The sequence below is a fragment of the Hordeum vulgare genome, chromosome 6H (genome assembly GCF_904849725.1).
Source record: "Hordeum vulgare subsp. vulgare chromosome 6H, MorexV3_pseudomolecules_assembly, whole genome shotgun sequence".
In the NCBI taxonomy this organism is placed as follows: domain Eukaryota; kingdom Viridiplantae; phylum Streptophyta; class Magnoliopsida; order Poales; family Poaceae; genus Hordeum; species Hordeum vulgare.
Window position 1 is genome coordinate 9,068,537 of NC_058523.1, and position 22,873 is coordinate 9,091,409.

The window sequence follows — 22,873 nt, forward strand, 5'->3', positions numbered from 1 at the left end:
TTATGTCTAAGAATTCCCTTAATTATTGGATGTATGTCGTAAAGTTGTTTTACATTTATGAAAATTACCCTTTTGACATCCCAATTGGGCCATCTGGAAAAGTAATAAGGATGATTTTCTTTAGACCATTTTCCCTAGCCTTATCATATCAAGTTTTTAGCGAGAAGCCCCTATCCTTGTCCATGATATATAGCTTATCCATTTGACATCTATGGCATAAATTTATCTAGTGTCAATCTCTTATTTCTACTATTATTAAATGGCATTTTCATTTAGTATAAGTGCCCCGCATTGTGTACTTATTCCTTGAATATCTTATGAATACGAAAGCTACATCCAGTATCCTAAGTCTGAAATAAGTCAGTTTCTGATGCACTCGCGTGGTTTAAAATTTTGGATTTCTAAAATATAATATATTATTTTTTATTAAATCTATTGGTGACATAGATTTAGAATTTTTTCTATACTGATATTTTTTTAATTTTTCAGAAAACACTATGTGCATGTCAATATATACTTATTTAGTAAGAATTATTTATAAACCGCGTTAGTATATACTATATGTAACTTGCATCCTTTGTCTGAACTTCTGAAATCAGTCTGCTAGAGATGCACTCGCTCGGTTTTACAATTCTAGGTTGCTTTTTAAGGTTTTTGATGCACTCGTGCGGTTTAGCGGTTTTAGATTTAAGGATGACAACATTGCCCATCCGATGCAAGTCCATGTCGCAACCGTTTCCTATTGCTTTTTTAATTGTTCAAAACTTTTCATGTCCGTGGTTTCTTTTAGCCCGCACGTATTTGTTGTAACATCCTTTTGCCTTCTTTTTTCTTTGGGACTCTGCACGTTAACGTTTTTTTATACGTACAATTTTGTGTAAGATCCTATTAAAGTTCTTTCCTTATTTAATCCTAACCGCAAATTCCAGATCCAACAGATTAATTAGTCTTGATGATGTGGATTAACGTGGAGGCTCGTATGGTACATCCAATTAGTAAATATAAGAAAGATAAGATATAAGATTGCTAAAGTTCCTCGTTATTTCCTTAAGTTCTTCCATGGAAATGGTCGGTACCACATATGGTGGAATGTTGACGGCGTTGTTGACAGTAGCAGAGGTAACAGGAGTAGGGGAAAGCACATCCTCTTCCTTTCCACTTTGTGTAAGTCCAGAGTTGCTACCTGTGTTAGGGAAAACTAAAATAAACACATAATTAATATGAGAAGAGAGAGAAATTGAGTAACTTAGCATGTTACTACCTCATTATCAGTGAGTAACATAGCGGATATCAAGGCAAGATGAGTCTATAGCCTAATAAATGATAGGCTTAATATTACTATCCACTGTGGAGGTAGTTTCTTAGACTAGTAACATTATATGTTACTACTCTATGGTACTCCCTATTGTGAGTAGTCTTAGCTGAGCCGCCGCACCGGAAGACCCAGGTGCAGCGCCGTTCCGTAGTGTGGTCCTTGTTTGTTATATATAGTGCCATGATCTTGATATCCGCACGTAGTCCAAAGACAGTTACCCAAGTACTTGCCAAGTGGAGTGAGGCATCGGAGGCAATTGCTACCTGGAAAGAATTGGTTCTTTCAAGCAGACGTTTCCGCGGGCGCCAGCTTGGGAGCAATCCTGAAACAAATCGGCGCACGTAGAGAACGGGTGGATGTAAAACAAAGAGATCCGCTCCAAAGTTGGACAAGATAGAAGGCAGCCGCAAGGGAATGGATGGATGTGATAGAAACAAAAGGCAAGAGTAATTGACCACACAATTGTGGGTTCCGTGTTACCTCATATATATAGACAGGTTACAAGATAATCATGGAAACAAATCAATACAATCCTAACCATAATGGCCCGATTTATATGCAAATATAGGAGCACGAAATATGGCAGGCTATGACCAGATTGGATTGCCTAACAGCCCCCCGCAGTCACAACGGGAGATTCTCGGACGCTGAGACTGGACCGAAAATCCAAGAACAATGGCGATGGCAAGCCTTTGGTGAAGATGTCCGCGAACTGTCGGAAAGAAGGCACATGAAGAACTCGAATGTGCCCAAGCGCAACACGATCTCGAACGAAGTGAAGATCGATCTCGATGTGCTTGGTACGCTGATGCTGAACGGGGTTCGTGGACATGTAGACGGCGCTGACATTGTCGCAAAAAATGACTGTGGCAGCAGGGAGAGGTCGGTGAAGCTCCTGGAGGAGTTGGCGAAGCCAACTTGCTTCAGCGACGGCATTAGCGACAGCTCGATACTCTGCCTCAGCGCTAGAGCGGGAGACGGTGTGCTGGCGCTTGGAGGACCACGAGACCAGGTTGTCGCCAAGGAACACACAGTAGCCAGAGGTCGATCGGCGAGTGTCAGGACAACCAGCCCAGTCTGCATCAGTGTAAGCAACAAGGCGATCCGTGGATGAGGGTGTGAGCTGAAGGCCGTGGTGCAGGGTACCCTTGACGTAGCGGAGAACATGCTTGACCAAGGTCAAGTGCTAGTCACGGGGATCATGCATGTGAAGACAAATCTGCTGGACGGCGTAGGCGATGTCAGGACGTGTGAACGTCAGGTACTGTAGAGCACCAGCTAGACTCCGATACTCCGAAGGATCAGCAACAGGTGAGCCGGCGGCAGCGGCCAGCTTAGGCGATGTGTCCACGGGTGTTGAGGCAGGGTGGCAGGAGCTCATGCCAGCACGCTCGAGAATCTCTAGAGCATACTGTGTCTGCGAGAGGAACATCCCACTGGAGTCACGACGAACAGCAAGGCCGAGGAAGTGGTGTAGCTCGCCCAAATCGGTCATGGCAAACTCGGCGCTGAGAGCGGTAATGACGCGCTCAAGCAGGGTCGATGTAGAAGCTGTGAGGATGATGTCGTCGACGTAGAGGAGAAGATAAGCAGTCCCCATGGAACCATGCAGAGTGAATAGGGATGTATCCGATTTGGAGCAGGTGAAGCCGAAGGAGGTGATGAAGCTCGCAAAGCGGTGATACCAAGTACGAGGGGCTTGCTTCAGGCCATAGAGTGCACGGTTGAGGCGGCACACATGGTCAGGGCGAACGGAGTCAACAAAGCCAGTTGGCTGGTGACAAAAGACCACCTCGTTAAGACGCCCATGAAGAAAGGCGTTCTTTACGTCGAGTTGGCGAATCTTCCAGTTGGAGGAGAGGGCGACCGAGAGGATGACCCGGATGGTAGCCGGTTTAACCACCGGGCTGAAGGTCTCATCGAAGTCGATGCCGTGTTCCTGAGAGAATCCGTGCAACACCCATCGAGCTTTGTAGCGATCGAGGGTGCCATCCGGCTTGAGCTTGTGACGAAAGACCCATTTGCCGGAGACGACGTTGGCGTTGGCTGGCGGGAGGACAAGTTCCCACGTGTCGTTAGCAAGGAGAGCACCGTACTCGTCAGTCATCGCTGCGAGCCAGTTCGGGTCTTTTAGAGCACCACGAACAGACTTGGGAACCGGTGATGGAGCAGCTTTGGTGTCGACGTGGAGGTTAAGACGCTCACGCGGACCGATGGTCTTGCCGGCTTGGCGGCGGGTCACCATGTGGTGAGGAGCAGCCACAGCTGGTCGACGTGTTACCGGTGGAGGAGGGACGACCACAGGTGCCGGGGGCGGCGAACACGGCGGTGTCGTTGTCGGAGACGAACAGGTCGTGGAGGAGGCAGCAGCGGAGGCTGCGGAGCCAGAAGCCGCGGTGTCGGAGTCGGCGGCAGAAGCCGCTGGAGATGGGCCGCGGTCGAGCGAGACCGAGGCAGGCGAGGCCGGATGGGCCGGTGAATGACCTGGCGTGCACAAAGCTGGTGTGCGCGAGACCGACGTCCGCACGGCCGAGTGGACCGGCGTGGACGGTGCCGAGTGGGCCGTCGTGCGCGAGGGTGACGAGGCCAGCTCGGAGGTTGTCGGTGAGGAGGCGAGGCGCTGTCCAGCTGACCGAGACGACCCAGCGGAGGGACGCAACCCAACATGCATGGGTGGCACGACGACCGAGTCGAGTATGTCGATCGGATCAACGTCCGAGGGCGGTGTAGAGGCGTGCTGCTGCATGTTAGAGACAGAAAAAAGAGGAGCGAACGGGAACCGAGTTTCGTCAAAAATCACATGGCGAGAGATGATGATGCGACGAGTTTCAAGTTTCATGCAACGATAGCCACGGTGGTTAGATGGATAGCCAAGAAAAACACATGCGACTGAACGGTGCGACAGTTTGTGAGACATAGTGGATGCGATGTTGAGGTAGCATAAACAACCAAAAGTACGAAGAAGGGTGTAGTCTGGTGTTTTGCTAAAAAGAGCGAAGAAAGGACAGGAAGCCGCAAGGGCTTTGGTGGGTAATCTATTGAGAAGATAGGTGGACGTATGGAGGGCTTCAACCCAAAATTTTGGAGGCATGCTCGCTTGAAAAAGCAAAGTACGAACTACGTCGTTGATAGTGCGAATGATGCATTCAGCTTTACCGTTTTGTGGAGAGGTGTATGGGCATGAGAAACGTAGGAGGATCCCGTGCTGGACGAAGAGATCCTGAAGGGCGCGATTGTCGAATTCGCGGCTGTTGTCGCATTGGATCGCTTGGAGAGGAAGAGAGAACTGTGTAGCGACATAAGTACGAAAGTTAGACAAAAGAGCAAAAGCTTCAGATTTTTGTCGCATGCGATATGTCCATACATAGTGAGTGAAATCATCTAAAACGACAAGATAATATTTGTAGCCAGATACACTCTGAATAGGTGAAGTCCACAAATCACAGTGAATTAACTCAAACGGTCTATGAGTATGAGTGGTAGAAGCAAAAAAAAGGTAAACGGACATGACGGCCAAGTTGACAAGCATGGCATAAACTAGGATCCTTGTGCACTTTATTTGTAGGAAGCGAGGATGACGAGACGAGGCGCCGGAACGCGTCATGACCGGGGTGGCCGAGGCGCCGGTGCCAAAGGGTGGAGTCGACGGTGATGGCGGTGAGAGCGTGCGGCGAGGTAGTGAGCGGATAGAGGTCACCCGAGCTACTGCACCTGAGAATCACGCGCCCTGTCCTGAGATCCTTCACAGAAAAGCCCCAAGGGTCAAATTCAACTGAGCAATAGTTGTCAGTGGTAAATTGACGAACTGAGATTAAATTCTTAACAATACGAGGAGTAACAAGGACATCATGAAGAGAGATGATGAGAGGAGGGGAGACGTACATGTCCAGAATGAGTGACAGGAATAGAAGAACCATCACCAACGATGACATGTTGATGTGGAGGAGTTGAAGAGAGGGAGGTGAGATCACCGGCGTCCGAAGACATGTGAGCGGAGGCCCCAGTGTCCATGTGCCACTCCGTAGGATCCTGGAGACTCATGGTATTGAAGTAGCTCGCGAGGGCGGACGGATCCCACGTCTGTGCCGAGGAGGAGCCGTAGGCGGGGTAGCCAGTGTAGGAGTACGTCGCCTGTGGGGTTGGAGGTGACGGGGCAGGCAGGGCCAGGTAGCCCTGAGCAGGAGGGCGATGCAGCGGCGCCAAGGGGCGGGGTCCCGGTCCGAGGATGCTGACAGGGCCGGCATGACCGTGCGTGGGCGCGCCAGGACCCATCATCGGGTACATGTGGATGGCACCGGTCCAGGGGTTCTGCATGTTGGGGAAGATGGGGGCACCACCACCCCAAGTCTTCTTCTTCTTTCCCTTGTAGCGGCCGGTACCGTACCCGGTGGGAGCACCATATGGCGCCGGAGCACCGAGACCGGCCGGTTGTGGTGGTGGAGGCGCAGATCCCCCGCGAGGCCCACCGTTGGCGGGGGTGGAGTAGAAGACCGCGGGCGACGTAGAGCTCGGGGAGGACGGCTTAAGTTCCTGGAGAAGAAGCATGTTGCGAAATTCAAGGAACGTGGGGAACGGCTTGATGAGAGGCGCGAGGTTGCCGATGTCCTTGTAGTGGTCGTTGAGGCCCTTGATGGTGTTCCACACCAGAGCGTCGTCGGAGACCGAGGCATTGACGTCGGCGAGAGCATCAGCGACCGTCTTTTGCTCGAGGCAGTAGGCGGTGACGGTCTTGTCGCCTTGGATGATGTTGCGGAACTTCTGGCCGAGGTAGCCCGCACGCGCCTGTTGGTTGTCGCGGAAGAGGGAGGTGATGCCGGCGAAGACAGCGGCAGCCGTGGTACCGGCTGCCATGACCATGTCGGCGATGTCGGGGTTGATGGAGCCGTACAGCCACCGAAGGACGGTGGAGTCCATCCGCAGCCACTCCGCGTCAGCTGGAGGGGGTGCCGGTTCAAGATGATCGGCGAGGGCGAACTGGTTGACGGCATTGGTGAGGAAGTTGCGCCACTTGGAGAAGTTGGACGCCTTGAGGTCGAGGGTGACGGGGATGAGGCTCTTGATGTTCTGGATGGAGTTGGCTTGCGCCCATAGGGCAGCGTGGGGATGGAGAGGGCTGGCGTCGGGCATGGCGGCGGCGGCTGGAGGTGGAGAGGAGGGGCAGCGCGGCACCCTAGGGCGGCGGCGGAAGTGGATGGGGATGGAAGAGAATCATTTGGCTGATACCATGATAGAAACAGAAGGCAAGAGTAATTGATCACACAATTGTGGGTTCCGTGTTACCTCATATATATATAGACAGGTTACAAGATAATCATGGAAACAAATCAATACAATCCTAACCATAATGGCCCGATTTATATGCAAATATAGGAGCACGAAATATGGCAGGCTATGACCAGATTGGATTGCCTAACAGGATGCATGGCCAGCGCTCCATTTCTCCCTCCACAAAGAAGATAAGCACATGATATATATGCATCCACAAAGCATGGCTTGAAAACGGCACAAAGCCTCAGGAAAGGTGGCACCTGGGTGCTGGGGAATTTCATCATCTCTTGTGTCCGGTTGTAAAAATACACAGTATATGCTGCCGACGTGCTTGAAAAATTGTACAAGATCTTTGAATTCATCATTCCGTATTCTGACAAAAAAAGTAATACCATGTGCTATTCCACTGCTACAAAAGACGATGCCTTACACTCCGGAATTTTTAGATGCTTCAGCAGCGCAGGAAGATTGCTTGAGCTGCTAGAGCAGCAACGGCTTCAGAGCCTCGACGACCTTGTTTATGTTTGGCCGGTGTTCCGGTTCCCACTCTACACAGTGTCTCGCGACTGCAGCCATCTGCTTGCCAGAGTGTGTCGATGATCAAGAAAGCAAGTGTTAATTATTATTTCCAGAATTAATAGTACAGTAAGGTTAATGCTTAATAATATGTCTGAAAACTCTAGAAAAGTCCCCGCAAAAAAAAAACTCCAACAAATAAGATATAGATGGAGAATACAACCTCCTCTCTGGTTCCAATAACACTATTGGAGGTGAAGTTGAAATATGTTATTGGAGGTGAAACACTTTATGAACGAATGTTCCTGGCTCTGCCACTGCGACCAACGGCCCTCCAATCTGGGGACAGTAGCGCTAACACCGCTGGACAATTCCCCACTCTGCAGCATGGTCTACTTTCATTTATTTATTTTTGCGGGGTATAGGGGATTGTCTTGATTAAGTACGAGCACCATTACAATCCCGAAGGACGAGGTCTAGAATAGACTCAGGATCTGATCCTAACCAAACCACAGTACGATTTTCCTGACGACCAAACTTCGCCAGCAGGTGGCTCACTTGGTTTTGTGAACATGGTCTACTTGACTACTTTCATTTGGTCGATAAAAGGATATTTCACTCCTAGAGTTCTCCCAGAAGCTATTTGTACAATCCTCTTATGCCCTGCTTCTTTCAGCACAGGCCTACAAGGAGTTCCAACAAGTTGAGGATATTGTCAATCAACTTGGGCATGTGTAGACTTGGCTGGGCCTGATTCCAGAAGCTTTCCTTGGGGGGCTAATGTTTATACTTTTTCAAGCCTATATCAATTCATGTTTGCTAACCGCCTCGCCAACATACTTTCCTGATTTGTGGACTAGCAACTATTTATCCAAACAAAATGTCTTCGCATGGTTACTTTTTGGATTGGCTCAACAAAAGAGATTTAACGGAAAGGAAAAACCGGTGCCTTGATTTCGGGCTGGATCGTGTTATGTGCACTCAGAACATTACTGAAACAAGGGGTCATCTCTTTCTGGACTATCCTTACTTTTTTTGCTCACGCTGTTGGAGATACAGGGTGATACCTATGGTCCTATGCTCATCAGAATGTACTGGCTCGTTTTTTGGGGAGATTTATGTCTCAGTCTTATGGAATATTTGGAAGGAGAAAAATGACTTCATTTTCAAGTAGTGTGCTCCTTTCCGAGATGAAAAGTGTTTTCGTGAGAGATTTACGTTTAATACCTCATCCACATTATTAACCTTTTGATAAACCAGCCTTGTTAGCTTCATGTGATTGCTTGGTTAAACACACTAATCTGATCCCTTTTTTTTGGTTTTGGGGGCTGCTTGCCCCCTGGCCTTTTTGTCTTTCTGTTCTTCTTATCTTCATGTGATTGCTCCTTTTTCTTATATTAAAACCGTATAGGCTTCTCCTATTGTTTCTAGTTAAAATAATACAGGTTTAGCAATAGACCTTGGTTAAAGCCTTGGGCGGGTAATCTCCTCCAAGCCTCGGATCCACCCATTTGCGCACCTTGACTTCATCAAGTCTTGGTATGGCCTGTACATCGATGTCATTAGAGTTTTGCTATTGCATTTTCTGAACAAATTAGACCTCCACCGTCAAAAAACAAATTAGACCTCCAAGTTCAATGCATACATACCCATGCCACAATGGATTGTTGGCCATGGGGTAGTGTAAAATCAATTGCCTTTCGACCGGTTAAAATTTCCAGCAGCACAACCCCAAAGCTGTAGACATCACTCATTGTAGAAAGTTGACCGGTCATTGCATACCTGACAGGACAAAACACAGTATAAGTAGGGTGTAATGATTCTCCAAACCTGGTGAAAGAATCTAAAACAGCATTAAAACATTTTGTTGCATACTCAGGCGCGTCAGGACCAAAACTGGTTGTTTGAGGACAACCGGGTGGACAATCCAAAAAAATATTCTTTATGTGGGCACGGGTCTTTCTGGAAACACCAGGGTAACCAATCTTTGCAATGTCGCTGTCAAAGAAAAATATGCTGCTCGATTTGATGCCACCATGGATAATGCAAGGCTGTGCCTTATTATGGAGGAACTGAAGCCCAGTTGCAGCACCCATGGCAATCTTCACTCGTTGCTCCCATGATAGGACCAATCCTGGTTCGGCTCCTCCAACATTCTTTTTACCTGTGATCATGAACCCCTACAATATCAGTTTTTTGCGGGAGAAATTGTTTCTTAAACCAATATTCATATCAGTTGATCAGATTCACGATACTTGTTACTCCCTCCGTCTGGAATTACTTGTCGCACAAATGGATAAAAAATGATGTATCTAAAACTAAAATATATCTAAATACATCCATTCTTATGACAAGTATTTCCGGACGGAGGGAGTACATTTGATGACATCCTTTTTGGCTCATACAATGATAGAACTCCCAGATTGATATGGCATAATACAACAAAGTGACCCTCCCCATAAGGCCTTGCTTTGACTGAGTGGAATATTTATGTGCTCCTTGGTAATCTAGTTCAAAGTTGAGCTACATACCAGGGAGCACATAAAATTCTGGAAGTGGCAACTCACCATGAAGAATATCATGCAAGGATCCCCTGGATGCATATTCGTAAGCAAGAACGTAGTTGTCTCCTTCAACACAGTATCCATGAAGCTGGAGAACATTCTCATGTATGAATCTTGAGACCACCGGAACCTGCAGCAGAAGGGTGGTAGTTGGAAGGTAAGCCTTGTTGTACTGATAAATAACTTGAATGGAAAAACAGACAAGGCACGCAGCCATGACCTCCAAAATAAATTCTTCACCAGGCCTAAGCTTCTTGATCATGGATTTATGTCCATTTCTCAGCACTCCGGAAAACATTTGACCGTATAAGTCAGCTCCTATTAGAGCATCATTGCTAAAGTTCCTCGTTATTTCCTTAAGTTCATCCATGGAAATGGTCGGTACCACATATGGTGTAAGTCCAGAGTTGCTACCTGTGTTAGCGAAAACTAAAATAAACACATAATTAATATGAGAAGTTCTTCAAGAAACATTCGATTATTTGGTTCTGCTACTTCGTACAACCAATGTTTATCGACAAGTCCCTCATGTGACAAATTCACAAATCTGAATGAAATTGAGCTCTGCGTGGTTGAACCTGTAGACTGAACGACCAATAGGACATCATTTAGCACAAGAGGAATGCGAATCAGAAATGTTTTTATGGCATACAAATAAATTTCCCAACATTTCCATCTTAATGTTTTGAAAAAATGGTGCATTTTTATATCATGTACAGTTTGCTTTTATTGAGTTATAATCATTTATAACTTAATTAAACAATAAGTGAGATGGACTTATATTAATTGAAGGGGAGAGGTACTAGTATTAAAATTACCATGCCAATTGGAAAAGACTATGCAAATCCCTTATTACCTGTGGAATTTCTGCCCTTGACCTGATGGTAAGCTTTTCTAATTGTCCTAAGTCTGTCTGCTACTTCAACCATTTCTGGACGCATTTTGCCCTCCATTTTCAAGCATTCGGCTGCTAGTTTTGCGACATCTTCAAGAAATTTCATGTTTCTTTTATCATTCATGATTTCTCCATCAAACATTTGTCTCACTTTTTTCCCTTTTCTCAGGGCTTCGGCGAAACTTTGGGTAAGGATGATATCCCCGTCCACGGCTTTCCTTCGGGTGATGATTTCCAGCAAAACGACTCCAAAACTGTATACATCGCTCTTCGGAGTTAGAATCCCACTCTGGTAGAAAAAAGGGTCCATGTAACCTATGCAACCAATGACATGTATGGTATGCTGAGTCTCGTCGGCAGCAAGCAATCTTGCTATCCCAAAATCCGATAGCTTTGGTCGAAGATTTTCATCTAGCAGTATGTTAGCGGGTTTGATGTCACCATGAAGAACAGGACTATACATTGAATGCATGCATGATAATACTTCAGCTAACTCAATGGTGATGTCCAAACGTTTGTCCAAAGGGAAGGGGACAGAACCATTAGCATTGCTGGTGCAGTGAAGGATGTCATAGAGGTTGCCATTGCATACAAACTCCATAACAATTGTAAGAGCATTTACCTCCGTGCAGCAACCGAAAAGTCTGACGACATTCTTGTGATTTATCTGGGAATGCACTATCACCTCTTTGGCAAACTCTTCTTTCTTGGTTCCATTTTTGTATCTCTTCACTGCGACTGGACGATGATCATCTAATTTTCCTTTGTAAACCTTACCAAACCCCCCTTCTCCCAGCACGGTGCTATACCCACTGGTGATGCCTTCTATCTCTTTTTCAGTGAAAGATCTTAGATTATAGTTGTTATCCACTTTTTCAAGCACCACATGTCCATTAACATGAAGGAAATCCCTAACATTGTTACCTTGGTAATCCATTTACAAACCAAGATCAAATTCGTAAGACAAGGAGAGGTGTGGCTTGCCTGCGTCAAAATGTGAACTAATATCAGGGTGCTTACTTGAGCATGTTTCATGAGGGGAAATTTTACCTCTTCAAGCTCCAACAAAAGACATTGCAAGATTGGTTTACTTTTGATTCATTGCAACTAGGTTTATTTAAAAAAAATCAGACTAGGTTCATTGCAACTAGGTTTATTTTATGAAAAGATTGTGGATGCACTCCATATACAGTCCATATGGAAAATGTTGACATCAACAAGACCTATACTTTTGCATGCATATACTTGCAAGTAGGAGATAGTAGGGGTGTTCATCTTGATGCAGGAAACGAAAATGTTAGCATTACCAGCTTGGAATAGCATTGTTGTGGCAGAGAAGCAAATTTTCCCCTCTTGATGAGATGGGGGCAAGGGAAAACTGAAAAAGCGACGTGGATTGGGAGGCACGGAAACGGGGAACCAGGATTCTGATTGCTACACCTCACACATGTGTATTATTAACACCAATTTTGGTGTCGTACCCATGATTTCAATTGCAAAATCTGTCCTGGCATGTCTCCTCGGGGAAGCTTGGGCCTTTGGTTGCACCCAAAACAAGCAAAACCTTGGAATGATCTTGAAGATGAACCCCTCAAAGCGTACTTACAATTCTACTAGTAGACTGCAATACAAGATTCATGGCGGAAATGTTTGGTGCAGTGCAGAGCCATGGTGGAGTACAAAACAATCGCATGGAACTGAATAAAGACCTCAACTGAATATGCATGAACTCTGGTATTTTTTAATTCCTCCCGCGCGTGATCTTCTTACACCCTGCGGTTGAGCTAGCTCTTCTAATTTCTGCGGTTGAGCTAGATCTTCTTACATCCCTGAGGCGGCCCTTGAATTTCAGACGCATCAGAAAGCCAATGGGGACAGAGGATTCCAACAGCAACAATAGGGTGATATAGAGAAAGCCAGTGGGGAAGTAGCACACGTTAGGGTGTCACGACTCAGTCAGCAGTCAGCACAGCAGCGGCGGCGCATCTCATCCATACATGCCCCTCGCTCGCCGGCACGTCGGCGAGCTCTCCAGGGGGGAAGGCGTCGTCCTAAGCTACTTGGACACAGCAGATCTCAAACTGGTCGCAGTCCTTTACAAACAAGCATCGAGGGAGAGATCTGTTAACCGACCCGGAGATAAATATCCGACTCACCGCGATGTGGCCAAGAGGGGAAGCGGTGCCTGGCGGCGGCGCACTGTACGGCACGCGCGCCGACCAGGCCGAGGCACGGCGGCGCGCGGAAGAAGCGCAGGCGGGGAGTAGGCTGTGACCGTCGGAGATGACGACTGACGGGTGGACTCGACCTGCGGATTACGTAGATGATTGGGAAACCGATCACTTTCTCAATCATATGATAGAAAAAATTTCGTCAGACCGATCACGTGTCGGCGATGGGAAGATTGGATTATTTGCCCCATTTTATTTGGGCATTGGATAATTTGCCCCGCTTTACATCAGATTGGATGATTTGCCCCAGTTTTCTTTTTCTTTTAGATAATATGCCATTTTTATTTACTGTAATAATTTTTGGCTTTTTATCTCTATTTTCATTACGTAAAATGACTTTCCTGCCCCTGTGGCAGATTTGCTGTTGGACTGGTCCTAGTTTTCGTCGACCAGCTCCCCATTCCACAGTTCAACGATGCTCTGTTCTTTCCCCAATAGTCTGGTATTAACGGCGTGCTCCCGCTGCAGCTCGGCGACACCCTCTGCACATCCTCGGCCAGCCATGGCGGCTCTGCTGCAGCTCCTCAGCACGACGTGGCGGCTCCCGCTGCAGCTCGGCGGCCGGAGCGGCGGCTCTCACCGGCATGCTCCCGCAGCAGCTCGGCGACTCTCTCTGCAGATCCTCGGGCAGGCATGGCGGCTCTCCTGCAGCTCCTCGGCCCGCTACGGCGGCTCCCGCTGCAGCTCGGCGGCCGGGGCGGCGGCTCTCAGTGCAACTAGGCGGCCCGCTGCGGCGGCTCCCGCTGCATCTCGGCAGACCGGCGGGTCCGGGGTCTCCGGCTGTAACTCGGAGATGCAGATGACGACCTTGTTGCTGGTAAACTAATTCTTCCACTGATTCATGGATTTACAGATTTTGTGTGTGTGTGTGAGCTCGTTGCTTCGTCATCACATAGATTACAGTGTTGATAGTATTTGATTCATAGAAATACCATGGCTGGACGACAGTGTTGATAGTAGTACTAATTAGCCTATGCACTTCTTTGGAATTTGGTCGCACTTGATTCATAGATTACAGAAATTAATCCGAGTTTACATCAAGCAAAATAATAATTCTTCCCGGTCCATATATTGTAAAATGAAATATTTGAACACTTCTCAGGATTTAAAATAGGAATTCAATGAACTAAAATTAGAGCTTCTTCCTCCTTGGGGTCAATTTTTTCTTGCTTGTTGTCCCAGATGGCTGTGATGCATCGTCTTCAGCTATAGCCATAGCAAGCCTCCTACATGTTTACACATGCATGAAATGAAAGTAGGATTTTTATTTTGCATGAATCAAATGTGCATAAGACAAGTATAATAGTTACCTCCTTGTGATAGGCCCAGGGCTGTTATGAAGGCTAGGAGGCAGTGTGATTGTTGTTGTGCGTGTAGGTGTCACAACAACAGTTGGAGCAAGCTCGTGAGTAGACACGTCACTAGAAAGTTAAATGACACCACATGTTACAAATGGTATACTAGTACTAATTTAATACAAATATAGATGACATACTAGTGCATGAGTTACCTCTCTTTAGCTTCTCTTTGTTTGCAAGTTGCTTTTCTGTGCCCCAATATGCCACATTGTTTGCACCTATTTTTGCTCCCAAATCTCTTCTTTTCTTTTTCCTTCTCTTTGTGACCTTCTTCTTTGTCATTTCTTTTGCCATTATCATCTTTTTTCTTTCGTTTGCTGCCACCACCACCACCATCTTCAAGGCAACTTTTGATTCTCTGTTTCCTCCGTCTCCCAACAGAGCTCTTTAAAACCGGTGGCACCATCTCAAAATCTAGACTAACATGAGGCCATTGAGACTTGTCTGTGATTGGTTCAATCTCTCCAGCATAGGCAGCCCGGAACCTACTCACGGAGAAATACTGATGTACATATGGTTGAAAATGTACATCTGCCGTCTCTATAAGGAATGCAAGTGCATGCTCACAGGGCTTTCCAGTGTGTTGCCATTCTAGGCAAGTGCACTCACGGCTGCCTATCTTCACAACATGCCTTAGATTCTTCTTGCTAGTGTCCTTGACCTCACAACTTTCTCCGGTTGATCTTCCAACAACCAAATGGTCAAGTTGCCTAGTTCTATTATTTATTTGTTGAATGATGGCAGGCAATATATCTCCATGTAGCATTTCCCCAATCCTTCTCCTTCTATAAACAAGTATCATAATTTTCTCTCTTATTGCGTCGGCTAGCTCATCCATGGGCAGCTCCTTTGTTCCTTTGATCCAGCTATTGAAGCACTCGGCTAGATTATTGTGAATGTAATCACATTTTATCTCTGTGTTAAAGTCACATCTCATCCATTTTAAGTTGTGATAGGTACACAAGTAGGTACTCACTGCAGGCTCTGCTTCAAATATCTTCCCCATATGATAGTTGAATGTTTCCAGACGATAAGCCTTGGCTGCTGGCCACATGCGACCAAAAATATCTCCATGAAACTTTTTTTTGAAGTTTGCCATTAGATGCCTAAAGCATTCCCTTTGCTCAGCTTGAGGAAACACAATTTTAACTGCATTCTCTAACCCTTTGCATGCATCAGTACAAACAGCTAGAGTTTGAAGATGTCCTATTGCCCTATGCAGTTGTTGCATAAACCAAATCCAGTTATCCTCGGTCTCTGTTCCAATGAAACCAAATGCTAAAGGAAACATCCAATTTTGTCCATCTAGTGCGGTACATGCTGCTAATTGACCATCCCACTTTCCAGTCAAAAATGTGGAGTCTATACTGACATATGGTCTACAACCAGCCAAGAATCCATCAATGCATGGCTTAAGTGCCATAAAAAATCTGCGGAAATGCACTTCACCTCCTTCCCTCTTGACATCAACCTTGACAATGCTACCGGGAGATCTTTTATCAATCTCAGCTTTAAAGTTCAACAAAGACTGAAAGCTTTTTCCCCAGGTCCCATATAAACTATTCTTGGCCCTTTCTTTTCCCTTGTTAACAGTATCATACCCAATAGTACATTTGTACTCGGCTTCTAGCTTTTTCCGGAGCTCACTCACACCAATGTTTGGTTCAGCTTGAAGATACCCCATTGCCTTTTCTGCCACCCATGCTTGGTCTGCCATGCTTGTAATGACTTTAGCGGTTGATGAACACTTATGAGGCTTTACTATCTTGTTAACTTGCACAAAACACAATACCAACCATCAGTTGCAAGTAATTTACAAATAGCAGTTTCAACATTAAAAATAATTAATGATAGATAAGATTGTACCCTGACTGTTTTTCCATCTTCTATTGTCCTACCAGTTATTCTCCAAGGACATCCATCTCCTTTACAGTGACCCAAAAATCTAGTAGTGTCACTCTTCGTGATCTTGATGTCAAACTTGCCTCTGATAGCAAATGTTCTCATGAGCATCCTAAACTCGTTCATTGAACGAAACAAAGACCCTTCCTCTATCGCAGGATGTTCCTTATCATACCAAAAGTGATCTTCTTCAGGCATATGGTCAGGCACAGGAAGAGCCACATCAGCAAGTAAATCATCATCAATATCAGCCACAGACGCATCAACATTTGCAATGGAGGCTTTCATAGTTGCTTCAGATACAGGTTTTTTATGCTCAGGTTCGTCATTGATGCCAAGCACCGAGCACATTTTCTCTTCTGTTATAGGAATATCAATTTCGTCATCATTCATTGGTGCTATCTCAATCTGGGACCAATCAACTCCTCCTTCCATTGTTGATACGTGTGTATCATTTCTAGCCACCACTGTTGACCTACTTGGAGAAAAAATAAACATTTTAACATAAGGGCATCATCCAATTAGTAAGAGAACATTAAATCAAAAAATAAAATAGCATGCTAGATCTGAAGTTTTTTTTTCATGCTTCATCTTAGTTTACTTTCCTTTCTGTACAGGTTAATCAACGCCACAGAAGTGTTGTGCTAGCTGCACATACGCACACATGTTGTGAATAAAAAGTGCCATGGTGTTGTACTGGGAAGTGGGTTCACGAGCCTCAAGGTGTTGTGCTAGCCGGAACAACCAATCTGGAGAGGATGTTGTGGATTGATTAGAGTACTAACCAATCTGGAGCATCTCGTGCTGATTCAGGGTTGGAGGAGTCGCCTGCCCGGCCGGCAGCTTCAGGTCCGTGGGGCGATGGATTGGTGGCCGAGGGTGCATCTGCCTCTTTGCTGGGCACGGACATGGAGCTGCAACTAATTAAGAGAATCAATCTATGATTGCTTGATCAGTTTGTTCGGTTGGTATCACAACGAAGGGAGAGAAAAAAAAGGAAAGAATTGCAAATTTGCCACAGGGGTAGGAAAGTCATTTCACGTGGTGAAAATAGAGATAAAAAGCCAAAAATTATTACAGTAAATAAAAAGGGCATATTATCTAAAAGAAAAAGAAAACTGGGGCAAATCATCCAATCTGATGTAAAGCGGGGCAAATTATCCGATGCCCAAATAAAGTGGGGCAAATAATCCAATCTGCCCCACGGCTGATATTTTCTTAGCGATTACCCCACTCCATATTTTATCTTTCCACATCTCATTAATTTTGGCTGCCCAACCGCGCAATCCCCCGAGATCGCTCGCAGCTACCGTGACCTCCGCCCCAACTCTTCCCCGCAGAAGCGGCTACGCATCGCCGGTGCGCCGTCCCGCTCTCCTCCGCCCCAACGTTGCCTGCACCGATCTTGCAACCCCCATACCGTCCCAGTTCCCCGCCAGATCTGCCCTTCCGCCCTCCCTCCCCAGTTTCTGAGTCGTTTCGGTTGGGGAACGAAGCAGTCAGCGAGCTCACAACCCCCTCCCATCCTGGTCCTCTTCACCAGGATCGGGTCCTGCGACCCCCATACCGTCCATCATGCAGGATCGCCGTCTCTGTTGGCGAAGGAGACGATTACTGAAGGACCATTGCAGGACCAAGACCCGAGCCTGAGCCTAGGTATTGAGTCCTCTCCTCGGGGTACAAACGCTAGTTGATTTCTAACCTGTTTTATGTTGCGAGTATCTTTTTTATATATGTTTATGGATACCCTTTTCTTAGGTCTGATTTTCGTTATGTCATGTGTTTGTGTGTGGATCCAAATCAGGGACGAATATGTGAATTTGGTATGAACATGACACAAATATGCTCCTCCATATTGGCTGCAGTACCACGTTTGCGTAACATCCTCAAATATTCATGCTTCCACTTAACACTATTCATCATTTCATATTTCTTACCAATTTGTGCTTTTGCATTGTAATACATAAGATTCTTCAGGCTAGGGAGTTTGCTTCATTTGGTCCATAGAAACCGATTAAATTTGCATGTACCGTGGCAGAAATAGGCATCATAATTTTGTCCGCAACCTTAGTTTGTTTCCATTTTAATCGTTTCATCATACCAGCTAAGATGAGCCATGCTTTCCGAGTGTATTTTCATGCTTCATTCCAATTCGGCTTCCCAAACATATTTCATGTGATTCTTCAGTTAGCAACTTAACATTCGTTGCTTTCACAATCCCTGATTCTTTTTCGACACAACATTGATAATATGACTGTTATTCACATTCAAACATACAATGCTTCCGTATTATATTATGTATGTTCCTTCCTTGTATTTAATTTGCTTCCATAGTTCCATCTAATTCTTTGTTTTTTCATTCTTCTAAAATTTCCAACATTGTTGAAATGCATATGTTACAGTGCCACCCAAATGGATCTTCGCACCGAGCAAGCCCTGGTTCATATTGTGGGTGCACCTCACACTATTGGTGTTTTACTCTCTTATGGTGCTTCCTCTTTCCGTCCACATGACCAACTCTGGCATGGGCTTCTCAAGCAATCCTTGTTGGGAGGTTTCGAATTTGTGAATTTGTCAGCATCCCGTATGTATTAGTGGTAGAACAATACTTGTGATATAATTCCATTCCTTTTAATACATGCTTCCAATAGAACTGAAATTTGGGTCGACCAATATCATTCGTGCTTCATTACTTCGTGTTAATATTTGTATCAGGCCATACTAGTTTACGTTTCTTATATTTCCCATAGTTATTTCAGATAGGCCGTGTTATCTTTCCGAATTGTTGCTAGCAATGCTTCATAGTTTATCAATTGTGTTTCCATGGTTTTGAGTAATTATTTCAACTACTATCAAGCCACGCTTGTCTGCATGTGTACCATCTCGTGTATGCTTCCACTACAACCCCTTTTTGATTTATTTTCATGCTTCCAAACATACTAACGTATGTTTAGGTATTTGCTGATGGGTTTATAATTTCTATTTCAATATGCTTTCAGTTGAGATGGGTTATGTTGATATAGTACTATTTTCATGCTTCTTACGTGTTATGGAATTTCTAAATTATACTACATATGTTTCTTCAGTGTCCATAGTTTAGTTTCGTACTTCCTGCTTCTTCTATAAAATTTGTTTTCATTATTATCTCCACTGCAATACGGCATGCTCTCATAAGATATAACATTTGTTTCCTTGTTTAACGTATTTTGCTTCCATATATTATACTCACACATTTTTCATAATTGTCGTGCACTACACTATATGTCTTCGGTTCACTAGAATGAGGAAACACGTAGAAGCAGATTATGCTGAAGCGAACGATGCATCCACTAAGAAGCGCGGCAACACTTGCATCTGATCCCACAATGAAGACAAGCTCACGCTAAATGAAGAGAAGCAAGTCTATAGTCTATAGGAAACCTAGATATAAACTTTAAAAAAACATTGTACCATTGCCGCCTTGAAGGAAGCAAATTTGTAGCATATGAAGATGGTGTATGAACTAACGAAGCATGGCAACAAACTTATGTATGGTGAGGAGAAAATTAGTTTTATGTGGAAGCATTTTTATAGTGGATGGAAGAAATGTTTTCTCATGTTGCAAACATAATAAGAATGATTCATGGGGCTCTAAATTCCCATGTGGAATTCTTATATGCAAAATTCTGTTACATTAAAGCAAACTTCTTGGACCTATATTTTTGTTAGGGGCAGCCAAACTTTGATTGCATCAGAAGCAAGTTTTCTTGTCACTGATGCATTTTTTTGTTACGTTCGAAACAAAATAAAATGTTACACCTGATGCATTTTTTAAGCATTAGAAGCAAGAAAAAAAAACGTTGTATAAAGTTTCCAAAATAATCAAGCATGAACTTTTACCGTCATACAAGACATTCTGGCCAATGGAAGCATCAGCAAGAACGAACTTTACTACTCGTACATGCATGCATTTCGATAGCCGTTACTGATGGAAGCCCGTAATAAGAGTAGTCTCTTACAAACAGACTAGCCTTTCCTTGTATTGATCCAATGTTCATTATGATACTAATCCAATGGCTAATGAGTGGTCTGATGGATGCAAGAAATCAGTAGTTTGATTCCTAGCGCCTCCCTAGATGATTTGCCACACTTTATCAGGAGTTTTATGATTTGCCCCAGGATTATGTGAATGGTAAGTGGACCCGGCTCTATCCGTCAATCTCAGGAGGAGGGGTAAATGATCAAAGTGAAAAGTAAAGTGTAGGTTAAGATCTAATTTATCCTCGACCCAATGGTATGCCTGTGGGCCTCGTCTACTAATAACAATTACTTCCTCCATCTCAAAATAAGTGTCTTAAGCTTAATACAATTTTGTACTAGAGTTATTACAAAGTTGAGACAATTATTTTGAGATAAAGAAAGAATACTTCTTTCGTAAACTAATATAAAAACAATTAGATCAATAAAGTAATAATCATTAAAATTATAATCTAAATGTTTTTATATTAGTTTACGAAGTGAGTATAAATGTCTATATTTTATAACGGGCGTTGAACCAATCCATCAGGTTTTATAGACTTGCATCATACTCCTAGTTTATATTCAATTTTGACAAACATATGTAATAAGGTTACATTGATTATTGCTTTTTTGGATTTTGAAGTGTGAATATTAAATTGTCATCTTAGCATTCTTCATCTGATGAAACATTGGTCCATGGAATAGTTCATGAATAGTTTTTACTGGGATGCCATTAACTTATTTCTTCTTAAGATACTTCTTCTCGCGAAAAATCCATCACTGCATGCTTATTCTCGAATATTATAAAATAGTTACATTTTTGTGTAATTTTTTTCATTGTTTGTTATTAGTTCTTTATTTTATTTTTTCTTAAAGGGCAATATCATGCCACTAATTCATTCTTCCCTACAAAACTTTATTTTTTTGGTTTTATTTTCTTAGTATTAGTATAAGGAGAAGAAGATGGCTAAAAAAGAGGAAGAAACCAAGGCCTTTGGATCTAGATCAGGGGGTGGAGAGTGGTGGAGACAATTTGACTGAACGCCCAAAAAATAGGTGCATATCAAATACTCCCTCCGTCCCAAATAAGTGTCTTAAGCTTAGTACAATTTTTTACTGGAGCTAGTACAAAATTAAGACAAATATTTTGAGACTGAGGGAGTAATATATAGCCCTCATAACATGGATATATACTCAATCAATTTTTATGCAGTGTGTGTGTGTGTGATTCATACAATTGTGTAAAGAGCTCTTTTACGGTGATTTGGGCATGACTCCGAGTACTACCCAGTATTGACCCCCCTTTCCCCTGATTTTTATTAGTCATCGGATCTATAGGAGGATTAAATTTAATTTGTTTAATCCAAGAAGGGCATAATGGTCCACAGTCAAATATATATTTTCAATCCATCACCTCCACGACCATATCCATGTCTAGTCGATCGAGATCGAGGTCAAATCCTCGTCATCGTCCCCTTCCCCGTCCCTGACGAGCACGGCGAGAGGAATCAATTCACCATCCTCGTCCTCGTCCCCTTCACTGTCTTCGACGTGCCTAATACGTCTTCAACATTGATACGTCTCAAATGTATCTACTTTTCCAAACACATTTTCTCTTGTTTTGAACTCTAATTTGCATGATTTGAATGAAACTAACCCGGACTGGCGTTCTTTTCAGTAGAACTACCATGTGTTGTTTTTGTATAGAAATAAAATTTCTCGGAATTGGACAAAAAAATTGGAGATTTTTTTTCTGTAATATCTAAAAAATATTGGAGTGAAGAAGCACCGGGGGCACCTGACACCAGTAACAGGCGTGCCCTCTTGCCTTGGGGGGCCCACGTGACTCCGTCGACCCTAATTCGAGTCATATAAATTCCTAATTTCAGAGACAAAACTTGAAGAGAATTTCCATCTCGTTTTACGAGACGGAGCCGGTGCCACCTCATGTTCGTCCCCGGGAGGGATGATCACCAACCCTTCTCCATCAACATCTCCATGATGCTCACCACTGGGAGTGAGTAATTCCTTTGTAGGCTTTCTAGACGGTGATGGTATTGGATCAGATTTATCATGTAATCGAGTTATTTTGATAGGGCTTGGTCCCTACTATCCACTATATTCTAAGATTGGTGTTGATATGACTTTGATATGCTTAATGCTTGTCACTATGGCCCAAGTGTCATGATTTAAATCTGAACCTATTATATTTCCATGAATAGGAGAGTGTTTTGGATCCTATCTTGCAAGTTGTATGCACCTATTACGTGTCATGATCCGCATACCCCAAGATGACAATAATTAGGTTACTTTTTGATGATTACCATAGTCTAAGGAGTTCACATATTAATTATATGTTAATGCTTTGTTTTGATTCTCTATTAAAAGGAGGCCTTCATATCCATTAGTTCCCTTGTGGAACCAACTTCCACTGGAGGATAGGACAAAGGATGTCATGCAAGTTATTTTTTTCGAAATGGTGTCATGCAAGTTCTTATTATAAGCATCTATGACTATATATGGAACACATGCCTATATTATATTGATGAGTTAGAGCTAGTTATGTGTCGATCTAGTATATAACTATTACATGAAGAATGTTATCGAGTTTATATTCTTATCCATCACCGATCCAGATGCCTACGCTTTTCATACGTTGATCCTTGCAAAGTTAATACTACTGTTACATCACTATAAAATTGTTGTTGTTACTGTTATCGTTACTACTACTATTTTTTGTGCTACTAAAACTTCTGCTACAGAGAGATATCCCAGGTGTGGTTGAATTGACAACTCAACTGCTAAGGCCAATAAATATTCTTTGG

The 22,873-nt window shown here is 44.1% G+C and overlaps 1 protein-coding gene and 1 long non-coding RNA gene across 2 annotated transcripts; both read right to left on the bottom strand.

Moving 5' to 3' along the window:
* Window positions 1–6,831: 6,831 nt before the first annotated feature.
* On the bottom strand, window positions 6,832–8,739 carry LOC123404521. Its single transcript, XR_006611829.1, has 2 exons — window positions 8,559–8,739; window positions 6,832–7,159 (listed from the first exon to the last, which is right to left on the bottom strand). It is a non-coding gene; the product is annotated as an uncharacterized LOC123404521 (long non-coding RNA).
* Window positions 8,740–8,742: 3 nt separating this feature from the next.
* LOC123404876 (putative wall-associated receptor kinase-like 16) lies at window positions 8,743–12,845 on the bottom strand (the record flags this gene model as incomplete). The annotated part of the gene is made up of 6 exons (XM_045098810.1): window positions 12,715–12,845; window positions 10,520–11,542; window positions 9,884–10,077; window positions 9,667–9,793; window positions 8,975–9,263; window positions 8,743–8,881 (listed from the first exon to the last, which is right to left on the bottom strand). Coding segments are annotated over exons 2-6 (1,725 nt in total), but the record flags the coding sequence as incomplete, so codon positions are not given.
* Window positions 12,846–22,873: the final 10,028 nt, after the last annotated feature.